This window comes from Mastigoproctus giganteus, chromosome 9, assembly GCF_048544385.1.
Source record: "Mastigoproctus giganteus isolate SK-2022 chromosome 9, ASM4854438v1, whole genome shotgun sequence".
Classification (NCBI taxonomy): domain Eukaryota; kingdom Metazoa; phylum Arthropoda; class Arachnida; order Uropygi; family Thelyphonidae; genus Mastigoproctus; species Mastigoproctus giganteus.
The window spans coordinates 71,238,295-71,250,386 of record NC_143583.1 but is presented as its reverse complement, the minus strand read 5'-3'; the positions used below and the strand labels follow the sequence as shown (position 1 = coordinate 71,250,386).

The 12,092-nt window shown below is 35.5% G+C and overlaps 1 protein-coding gene across 1 annotated transcript in view; it reads right to left on the bottom strand.

The window, feature by feature from the left end:
• LOC150080436 (centrosomal protein of 290 kDa-like) overlaps positions 1-12,092 on the bottom strand; it is a 208,716-nt gene that overhangs the window by 116,240 nt on the left and 80,384 nt on the right. Inside the window, exon 11 of the mRNA XM_090380691.1 lies at positions 3,990-4,286. Coding sequence (XP_090236817.1) covers positions 3,990-4,286 — 297 coding nt within the window. The remainder of the gene's footprint in view (positions 1-3,989; positions 4,287-12,092) is intronic.

Genomic DNA, 12,092 nt, shown 5'->3' with positions numbered 1-12,092 from the left:
ATTGTTTTATGTTGCCAAAAAGATGGTTTGTATGCATTATATATCTGAGATTAGTGTAAAATTTTCTTCCAGAGCATTAGCTATTTCAACTGGTGATAATAAGTCTTGCACATTCCATCTCAGTGTTGGAGAGTATGTTTGTAGAAATCTACCATTCAGTTTTTTTTATTTTATTCTAGATTATTCTGCTGTTGGTATTCTTTGTTATAGTAGAGGAAAACTGAATACAAGAATCTTTTTTAGCCTTTTTCCTTACAAATCATGCTTTTGCTTTAAGTTTTTTAAAATTTATAAGGTTCTCAATTGTTGGGTGTTTATGAAACAGGTTCCATGCCCAGTTTTTCTCTTTTTTGGCAACTGGCATGCATCACTCCACCACTGATTGACATGTTTAAAATAACCAGTATGGATTTTGTATATGGCATTGTTTGCAGCATTCAGAATCTGCATCGTGATGTGTTGCATGGCATCATTGATTGGTTGGTATTTAATAAAATCATCATTGAATGAGATATTTTAAGCAAATAACTTCCAATCAACATTGGAACATTTCCATTTTAAGTGGATATTATCTGCCTGAGGGATTGTAGTTGTTTGAATTTCACAAATTATCAGATAATGGTCACTGTTTAGTTTATTGTCTAGAGTTAACCAGTGGATGAGTGAAAACAATGTTGTTGGAGAGCAGATTGTTAAGTCTATAGCTGTAGTTGTCCTAGTTGAGAAATGAATGTAAGTATCAGCTATTCAACGTTAGATTATGTTTGCCAAGCAGCAATTCCAGAAGTTTTCCTCATCTGTCTGTATGTGGGGAGCCCCAGAGTGGGTGATGTGCATTAAAATTGCCTAATAAATAAAAGGGAGGAGGGAAAGAAGAAGCTCTTCTAGGTGATTATAAGTACAGTTGATTCCGGTTATTTGGGACACATCAGGACTAGTGCATTTTGGCCCAATTAAGCAGCTGCCCCAATTATCTGAAATTTCACGTAAAAAAGTTAAAAATACAATGGACCCTGCTTTACAATTGGTTCACCGTACAATCAAATCACGTTACGATGGAGTCACCATAGTAAAGAACCGTTCACGATACGATGTGTAGTAAGCACCGGTCATTGTGATCACATTTGTGAATTGAATTTTAATTCTATTAAACAGCAATTCTAATTAGCGAAAATAGGAGGAATATTATCCACAGGCTATAAAACTAAAGAAATATTAAGCACAAATTTACCCTTTATTACCTTACCAATTAAAAATATGTACATATTAACTAGTTGACATTTGTATTCACTGACATTTGTAGGTGAGGGTTAAAATTTAAAACAGGAAAAAGACAAGCAATCAAAGAACATAGCACACACAAATTTCAAGTAACATGATACGCGCAAGTGAGAACGGAGTAGAAGTGTAAACACATTTCGCCGTAATAACCCACAGAATTCCAGCTTTCGGTATTATCGCAAATTCAATAACATCGAGTTTACTATCCATTTATGACAGATTGCACTAACAGAAAAGCTTAATAAACAGGTGACTGCTAATTGTTTTTATTGTTTTATAGTTGTGACCTCCAGAAATCCAACCGAACCATGTGGTAATGTCGAAGATAATTGTAGGGTAATCTCCAGTGCTGCAATCTCCTGCCCCGATTAAACGGCATGTTATCCCAATTAAGCAAAGTAAACCCTGGCCATTTTCTCGACTGGGTTCTGTTTTTTAAGATTTGCCCCAAATAAATGGCCGCCCCGATTAACCAGTGGTCCAAATAACTGGAATCCACCATATATTCTTTGTTTGGTGATAGACAGATTGAAACTATTGTTAACATGATTCCTAAGGAGACACATATTGCTACTGCTTCTAAGGAGGCCTGCAGTGGAATGCATTTAGTAGAGATTCTTGAGTTTACAAGAATGGCCACACCTCCACGCACACTGTGTGTGCGTGGAGGTGTGGCCATTATGTTGATATACTGAACTATACTGGTTGATTAGGTCAGAAATATCATGAATACTGCTAGGTAGGCATCTACAATTCCACTATATGATGTGATCCATTATTTGTTTTTAGCAGTTTGGTTTGATTCGATCTGGTTTTTTTAGGTCCAGTCTGTTTTTGTCTCTTCAATTTTATTCTTTCTTTTTATGGGAAGATAAGACGTCCTGTGTCCATGTTGTCTTCTGCGTACAGATCTAAGATTGGCTCATTCAGGTTGGTGTTTTCATCTATATCCATATTCATTAAACTTGGCTAAGTCTTCTACATATAGACTGCTGTTTTAGATTTTATAGCTTCTGATGAAGACTGCAATGCACTTGATAGTACTTTAATTGGGGTCATTGGCACAATCTATCGCATGCTATTCCTTAGGAGATTGCTGTGAAGTTGAGAGTATTTCAAAAACCCGAATGAGAATTCGGTGCTGCCAAAAATACTAATCAAATAACTGAAAACTGAACAAACATAACTCCTTTATTAAGTATTCTGAATGTACAGGTTGAGTGGTCTTTCAACAGAAGATCACCTGACTGGAGCCTTTGACCATTTTTGGTGAGGCTGCTGCATTTCCACTGATTTTTCTGACAAAGAGTGAATTATTAGAAATGCTGAAGGTTTCTGTTTGTTCAGGTCAGTTTCAAATCTCTTTAGGAAAGTGAAGCCATGGTCACTTTCATGGTTGTCACTATAATGGGAGCTCTTTGGTTCTAGTGGTGAATATTCATTTGTATCCATTTTTTTTTTTCTCTTTTAGCCTTGGAGGGTTGCTCTTCCACCCAAGTTTCTGGCCCCACCATGTGGAGGCAAGAGTCATGGCAAACAGTGACCAGGCAACTGGGAAATGTTAGTTCAGTTCCAAAGTAAGCACTGCCATCTCTTACCTGCATTTCCAAGTAATTATAGACACAGTTTATAACAGATGGCAGAATAAAAATAACTTTTAAAATTGAAGGATGATATCACACCTGTCAGCCACTATTACCCAATATACTTGATATTTTGTTAAAAAAGTCAAAATTTACTGCAGTTCAGATCCACAGTTGATGAAACCAAATAAAATGATACACAAATAGATGCAATGTGGAAGATATTATTGCATCAAAAAAGAAGTAATAATGATTTGATTTTTTATTGATATTTTTACAATTTATTATTAATTTTGATTTGATTTTTGACAATAATTTAACTCTATTTGACAATAATTTAACACTAATGTGTCTAATTTACCACCAAATTAGACACATTCCAAAAAAGCCTGCTGCTAGCAGAAAACTCATACTCCAGAGCACACATGTATTTGGCAAGTTCATCCTGAAAGAGTTAAGTCAGTGATTACCAACTTTTCTGTACTAAGGTCCCTTTTTATTACAATTCTTTTTCCCATGTACTTGATATTTTGTTAAAACTCCAGGCTGCCAAAACTGTTTAACTAATAATTAACTATTTTTCACTATTAAAGATCCAAATAATAATTAATTATTTTTCCATTTTTTACTATCAAAGACCCAAATTTTATATGAGAATTGCAATTTCATCACATATTGAAAACTAAAACAATAAATTTAAAAACCATGCCCAGACAATCCAAAAACTGTAGAGCTTAATGTAGAAGCTTAATGTACTGAGCATCACAGGTGGGTAAATCACTGCTTTAAACTAATAAGAGTTGTAGGAAAAACTATCCATGGCCCACATGGGTAGTTAGTTTCCTACATTATAACTTAATACAGCATTAAGTTATGAAATTTAAATTTTTAAAAAATAACTACCACCATAATGTACTAAGTTAAAAAAAAAAAAAAACTGAAAATTTTTATTAGCAACCAAACGTAAGCATCTGAAAACCAATAGAAAAAACCTTGGGGGGGGGGGGGATAAGGAGGACTTCACAAAATATGTCTAAAAGCAAAATGTGGCAAAATTCAAATGATAACAGCATTTGACTTTACAGAAAAATAAACCTATAAGTAATCATCAATAGAATAACTTACCATCTCATATTCTCGTATTCTAACCAAAGTTTCACTCAGCTCTTTATCCTTCTTTGTTGCTTCCTCTTCTAGATGTGAAAGCTGTTCCTGTGTTTTTTTCAGAATGTTACCTTGTTCATGTAACTTCATCTGTAAGTCTATTACAACACTGGTATTATTTTCTAAACCCGAAAGTCTTTGTTCACTCAATTTAGATTTTAAATCTTCAATAAGACAAACATTTTCTTCTATATCTTTCACTGCTTGATCTAACTGTTTTTTCAACAGATTAATATGTTCATCCCTTTCTTCAACTGCCTATAATGATAATACCATAATTTCTTAAATTTATTTAGCTGTGTAAATCAAATTTAAATGAAACAAGAATGTGTGTAAACTAAATCATTGTTTAAATTGTTCAATGTTTTATTTATTTTTACAGAATTAATTCAATATTTTTATCAATATTCAATATGGTAACATGATACAGAGTGCTGATAATAATTCAATATTTGATATAACATAGTACATCCACTGCAGCGTGACCTCTGCAGTGAAGTCATAGACAATCCAGCTGGAATTGCAATGAGTTGAACGAGTCAAAATATGAATGATTAATGTTGCAAAAAAAAAAAAAAAATTATGAATTGCAAAGTGTGCAGTACAGTTTTGTAGTATGGTCCCATACAGTCATATGACATAGCACAACATGCTGGTAAAATATTCCTTGAATCTCAAAAAAAGAGATGACCATAACCTTTCTTACAAAAGCTACAACTTTTGCTTTTTTGGTGTTGGCTATGACGTACACTTTCAAAGAGAGCTTTGATGCTTACTCTCTGGGGTGAAATGATGAAGCCATGTCTAATCTATTATTATCACCTTATGCAACACCTCACTATCTTCAGTAAACATTCTTTGCAGCTCCTGACAAATCATGCAAACTTGATGTTGCTCAGCTGTGAGTAGTCTTGAGATGCAGCATGCACAAACACATGTCATATAAAAATGGTCATGGAGAATACTATGTGTTCTTCCTACTGATATTCTCAACATCTCTGCCAGTTGCCTTACTGTTATACAACAATCTTATTTCATGATTACAGAAACAGTTTATGGTTTCTGTGGTGAAAGCAATAGTTGGAGCAATTTTTATAATTCGATCATCCATCTTTAAACATTCTAAACCACCTGAGGTCTGTGCTATATGGAAGTGTAGATTAAAATGTTGTATATATTTCAGCTGATGTTTTCTTGAGACAAACAAAATTAGACATGTCCATTGTAATGTAGGCAAAATGAACAGGCATAAACTTGACTGACTGTCAAGATCACACCACGCGCACGAGTCAACTGCACAGTTGTTATGTGATGCAGCTTGGTTTGGTCTTAAATTATGCAACCCAACTAGAAATAGCAAACATATGGTTGTTTTTGAAAAATTATGATCGTTCTTTATTGAACAGCCCTTGTATAACAAGACAAGCTTATCAGAAAAATAACTGATGGGTGTTTCCTCTAGATACAAATATCAGAAAAACTAATGGCAGCAAAATGAGAGAGACAGCAAGGCTCTACTTCGGTCGGACAGTGTGCATCCAGTTACATTAAAGACTGCAACAAAAGAGCACCCATACCATTAGGGATGCAACTGTGATCATCAATAAATTCTGGGGAAATTCCTTTGAACTGGAGTAGTGTAATTTTTATGTCACAAGTAAGTAATTATATTTACTTATAATAAGCAGAGAAGTAATTATAACTGGTGAGTTTGGCTTTTGTGTGTAAGATAACAAAATTGCTGATTAGGATTATAATGCAGAAACAGTATGATAGGAATTAAACCCTAAAGAGATCCCATCACAAGTTTGTGAAGGGAAAATCTTGCCTGAGAAATGTGATTATTTACTATAATAAAATTATAAAACAATTCAGATGCAAGAAACAATTGCAATATTGTATATTTAGATATTATAAGGCTTCAAATTTAATCCTCCATAAGAGGCTACTATATAAACTGGGGCATCTTGGGATTACTGGGAAGATCCTTCAATGGATCAGAGGCTGGCTGAGTGAAGGAGACAGGCAGGGTCAGTCTCCTTCACTCAGCCAGCAAGTAATTCTTCAACAGGACCCCAATGTTTGTGGGGTCCTGTTGAAGAATTACTTGCGGGGCCCTGTTCAGGAATTGAGTATAACATAAAAATTACATTTTTTAATTATGTCCTATGCTTGATATCAAACAAAACATACACATTCAGAACAAGAACTCTACTTCCAGCAATTTTCAAGTTGAGTCGCACAAGCGCATTTGGAGTGACGATAATGTGGATCATCACTCCAAATTGGTAAAATGGAAACAACAATCACAGTCAGAAATAAAATTTCCAGTAAATATCAGTGTGATACTCAGACATTAAGATGGTAGGCTCGTTGATAGAAATGGGGAAAAGACGCAGGTGATATTATTATTTAGACCATTTGAGAGTGGGGCCCTGTTCAACAGAACCGGTTGAACATGCTTGTGGCCATCACTGAAGACAAGGACAGAGAATAGTGATCAATGGGTTGGCTTGCTCTCTCTCTCTTTAGAATGGACTTGTGTGGCAAATATACTGTAGACCTCTACTGTTTCATATTTTCTTCAGTGATACTAATGAGAGTATACAGGGAAAGGTATGACAAAAGCAGAGATGAATCATTTGTTATTATGCAAGCAGGCAGCCTTAAAGGCTCAGAAAGGATAACAGAATCTAGAGACACATCACCGCAATTTTAATTTAATATTTAGAACATAATATCCAATAAACTATATATTTGTTACACATGGGTAAAGAACTTTCATTTTTTACCTTATAATAAGCTTTTGTGTTATGTTATTCACTCAGCATATTAGAAATTTAAGTTTTCATATTGTAAAACATGATCCAAGATGTAAAGGACATAGGAAAGGCACAGGGAAACAAAATGATCAGAATCCCATTTTGGTCAATTTTAAATCAGTACATTTAAAGTCAAGAAAAGTTTTATCATAAAATTAGTAAAATGGAAACAACAATCACATCATAAATAAAATTCCCAGTAAATATCAGTGTGATACTCAAGAATAATAATAGCCCACACACTTCAGAGCAAGAATGATCAGATCCAATTATTTATATAAACACTGGATGTCATTTTTCCTTGTTCAGAATTGTCAGAAGGATTGAAGAGTAGTAATATGAACCAGAAGATTCATACTACTCTTCAAATATGCTCAGTGATCACTGAATTATGACCACCCCCCCCCATTAGTAATGGACTATGATGCATAGCTTGCAGTATAAAAAAAGCTGAACAGCTTCGTACATTAGAGGGGTAGTAATTTGCATCTGGTAATGCAAGTTAGAGTAACTTGCATTGATTGTGGAAGCTCATGCACCAGGCACTTCCATATCAAAAATGACATGTCTTTTCAGGTGCTCACAGCCCACTGTGGTTAAGGAGTACGACACCAAAGAATGGTGTTGAATAGGTCAAATCACCTCCCACTAACAGATGTAAAAGGATACGGAAGGTGGATATTCATGATCAGTGAAGGGTGCAGTACATTGTACAGGCTCAACAGCAGGTCACTGTGTGACAGTTGCCATGGCAATACAATATGGGGAATGCAAGAAAATTATCTTCAATAATTTGCTGCACACTCAGACTTATGGGTTTCCATAGCAGTTGACCCAAGAGACACCTTCTCTTGGATCATCTGCTGTTCATCACTGGAGAAAGCTGTGGTGTCAACAACACGCTGGTTGCACAATGGAGGATTGGAAAGAAGTGTGCTGATCATGCAAGTTCAAATATCTGGTGCAACACATGCTGATGGACACTTTTGTGTGCGACACAAGCAACACGAATCCATGGATCCATCATACATGGTGCCCACTATCCAAGCAGGTGATGGTGGTGGTAGTTGCTTAATATGGAGCATGTTTTGCTGGCAAGTAGGACCTCTGATGAGTGTAGGCCAATGTTTCACTGGTGAGATCTACCAATATCTCTTTAAAGAGACCATGTGAGGCTTACCGTGTTGCATTTTTTTCCAGAAATGGGATCTTCCAAGACAATAATGCACTATCATTAGCAGCATGCACAAGTGGTTCAAGGAACATAGTGAAGATGTCAGCCATCTTGACTGGCCTCCCAACTCGTCTGACCTCAATCCAATTGAACATCTGTGAGATGTTTTGGAACAGGCAGTGAGGTATATGGACACACAACCATCATCTATTCCAATGCTATGGAATGCCTTGCAGGCAGCATGGATGCAAATCCCTACAGACATCTAGTGGAGTCAATGCCTAGGTGAATAGCAGCTGTTATCTGTGTGAATGATGGCTCAACATGGTATTAGGTATGTGGTCATAATTCAGTGATCACTCAGTGTATATTACAGAATTGGACAGAGTATCTTTAATCTACTTTATGTAAAAAAATGATTATACCCCTACAAGGCCAATGTTTCCTCGCTACCATGAATTTTATTTGGACTCCTATCACCCAGCAGTTGTAACTTCAAAAAAACCAGGTGTAGCTAAATGCGATAATGAGCTAAAAGTATTGCACAGTGATCTGAAATATAAGGATGCTCCACATTTAAAATTGTTCTGCTTAAATTCTGAAACGAAAATGTTTAAACAAATTTTCCTTTGCCACTAACTAACAGGAAGTAATATGAAATCAGATAATGAAAACATTCATTTAGATGAAGATTTGCTGTGAACTTTTTTGCCAGATCGTTAAGTTAATCAAATTTTTTTGCCAGATCATTAAGTTAATCAAATTTTTGTGCCAGTTTATTAAATTTTTGTCATGTTTTTATGGCATTTATTGTACATTAAATAATCAAGCTACTTAAAAATCATTTCTATTTATAAGCAATAGTGATTAGAGTTCTGAAGTTTGGATAAAAAAAAAAATTACATTATTCATATACCGCAATCTACAAAAATCAATGTTTTGTTAAACACAGTAGTAAAAAAATGTCTTATGAATAAAATAAGGAAAATCAGGATATCATAAAATCAGAATATATGCATTAGTTTTTGAACACGTTCAAAAAAGGTTTGAGGTTTTTTTTTTTTTTTTCTTTTTTTTTTTTTTTTGAATTCTACAAAGTTTGCAATTCAAATTAAAAGACTGTAATCTTTCTATCTATCTTGCTTATTTTTTAAAAAAATCATAAAAGATATTTTAAAATTATTTAAAAGTATCTTAACATTTAAAAAAAAAAAGTAAATATAAATCTATCTTGCTATCTCATTTATTTTTAAGTTTTGGCCATTTGTCATCTGGACCTTTATCACAATATGGCTAAAAATTTTGAATTTGATGTAAAATTTGACTTAAGCATTACCATTTATATTTTGTCAAATAAACTGTTTTTCTCAATGGGAAAGTTGTTCCCATCATTGGTTAATTAAAAATAAAGAAACACAACAGCTGTATGCAACATTCAATCTTTAGTAAGTACATCTAGCTGCACTGGCTCTAGAATTGCAGTTGTAACACTTCTCCTTATACTATACCCACTGTAGTTTTTTTTCTTTAAATAAAATCAGTTTATATACATTTAAGAAGTATACTGATGATGTTTTTTGACTAACCAAGGATGGGGATACAACATTCCAATTGAGAAAAAAAGCTGAATTAGGCAAAATTCAAAAAAACTCACAACAATTGTAAAGCAATTATTAATCAGTCCAAACTAGATTTCATTTTGAACAGGCTAAGAGTAGAAAACTTGCTTCTTGCCCTAATGGTAGCCAAGCATGCTGGTCTCTTGCCAAAGTTATCAGCACAACTTTTGCCCATCTTTGCTCATACCTCTGTCAAAACCAGATGGTTCTATTGTCACTTCAGCCAAGAATAAAGCTGACCTGCTAGCATCCTATTTTCTTTCCAATTCGTGTATTAATGATCTTGGTAAATCACCTCTTACCATTCCCAGTACACTCCATTCAATGCCTCCTGTGGTCTTCCATCAAAAAGGATTTTAACAAATCTTGATGATAAGAAAGCTGTAGATCCTGATGGTATTTCTCCACTTGTTCTCAAAACCTGTGCTCCTGAACTTACTCCTGTTCTTTGCTGCCTTTTTTCGCTTTCTTATTCCGAAGGTATTTTTCCTTCGGCTTGGAAATTTGCTCATATCCAGCCAGTTCCTAAAAAGGGTGACAAATCCCTCCCATCCAATTATTGTCCCATTGCAATTACTTCTACTCTTTCTAAAGTAATGGAGAAATCAATTAACCGGCAACTCTTAAACTACCTAGAAACCTTCCATCTGATCAACGATTGCCAGTATGGATTTCGTCAGTGTCGATCCACTGGTGATATTCTGGCTTATGTTACCCATTTCTGGACAAATTCAATGGAAAAGTTCAATGAAACACAAGCAGTTGTTCTTGACATCCCAAAGGCTTCCGATCGTGTTCGGCATAAAGGTCTTTTAAACAAGCTTCCATCTTATTGTTTGCCAACTGTTTTTTGTAATTGGTTATCCAGTTTTCTCTCTGATCCCTCACTGAGGGTGATGGTAGATGGCTCTCTGTCTTCTAACTTCTGCACTAATGCTGGCGTCCCCCAAAGGTTCAGTTCCTTCCCTCACTCTTTTCCACATGTATATTAATGACCTTCATCCAATGACTGGAAATCCTATCCATAGTTTTGCGAATGATAGCATATTACATTCCACTTTCCAGTTTGAGAAACCTTGTCCTGCTCAATCAGCTTCAACTTCTCGAATATCCGCTACCAATTCCTTAAATGCTGATCTCCAGGTAATTCTCCATTGGGGCAATAACAATTTAGTTGATTTCAATCCTTCTAAAACTCAGTCTTGTCTCGTATCTCTCTATTTTTAAGCGACTCAGGAAGAGAGGGCGCTGACTCTTTTTAAAAATTACAGCTGTGAATTACAGGCTCCGAAAAAGCGATAAGTGTTTGCCATTTTATTTACCTAATTGTTATTTTAAATTGTACTTTATACGTAGTCTTATAGTTCAAGTTACGCTGGTTATTTTTATTTTTAATTTAGGTAAAGAGTTTTCGTAGATTACTACTTAATATACGTTAAACCGCTATTTCGTTCGAATCTTGCATTGTTTTTGTATAGAGGTAGGAAATTCAAATTTTTAATTGTGTTAACTAGGTAGCTCTAACGTATAATTATATAGCGTAATACGCATCACTGTTTCTATTAGACAGCGTAGCATTGGCATTTAATTAATTAAATTTATTGATCTTATTAATTTAAAATATCATGCTCCAGACTAGAGCAGCAAAGCAACGGGCACAAAGTGGTAGGAGTGCTGTGACTCGGGGGAGAACTGAAGGGGGGTGATTCTCCAACGCATCACAGCCTAAAAAAATATGCAACTTGTGAAATGTCTACCAAACTCTCTGGAACAGAACATGATATTGCCATGGGGGATGTCTTTGTGTGTGTGCGCGATGTAAGGAGTGTAAGGAAATCAGGTGACAACTCAGCGTTGTTATGGGCCTATATGAGAGCTTGAAGGACAGGGTGGATGCCCTCGAAGGATCTAAATTGAGGGGCCCATCAAGCTCTCAGCTGCCCACATCAATGCCAGAGCTTGCACTTGGTCATCATGCGACACAGTGGCAACTCCCAAGGCAGAATGCGCTGGTCCCACAGGAACTAGTAGTTGTTGGTGACTCTATTGCCAGGGAAATGGGGAATATGCTTTGTAAAAAGGATAGGTGGAACAGGACCAGGGTATGTCTGCCAGGGGCAAAGGTTGATGACGTTGTAGAGCGGATATCATCTTTTAAGGGCACAAAAGGTGATATAGTTGTACATGTTAGCACTAATAATATTAATAGTAGGAGACTGGCAGAATTACTTAACAAGTACAGGTCACTGTTGAACAAAAGCCATGAATTAGGGTTGAATTTGAAAGTGTCTGCAATTCTGCCAGGCACAATAGGAGGGAGTATGTGATGAGAGCCTTGTCGATCAATTTGGCCCTGGAAAGATTGTGCAAGGCTCAAGGGATAGAATTTTTTTCAGCGTGGTCTGTACTTGTTAATAGGAGAAACTGCTTCTACAGGGATGGGATAAAC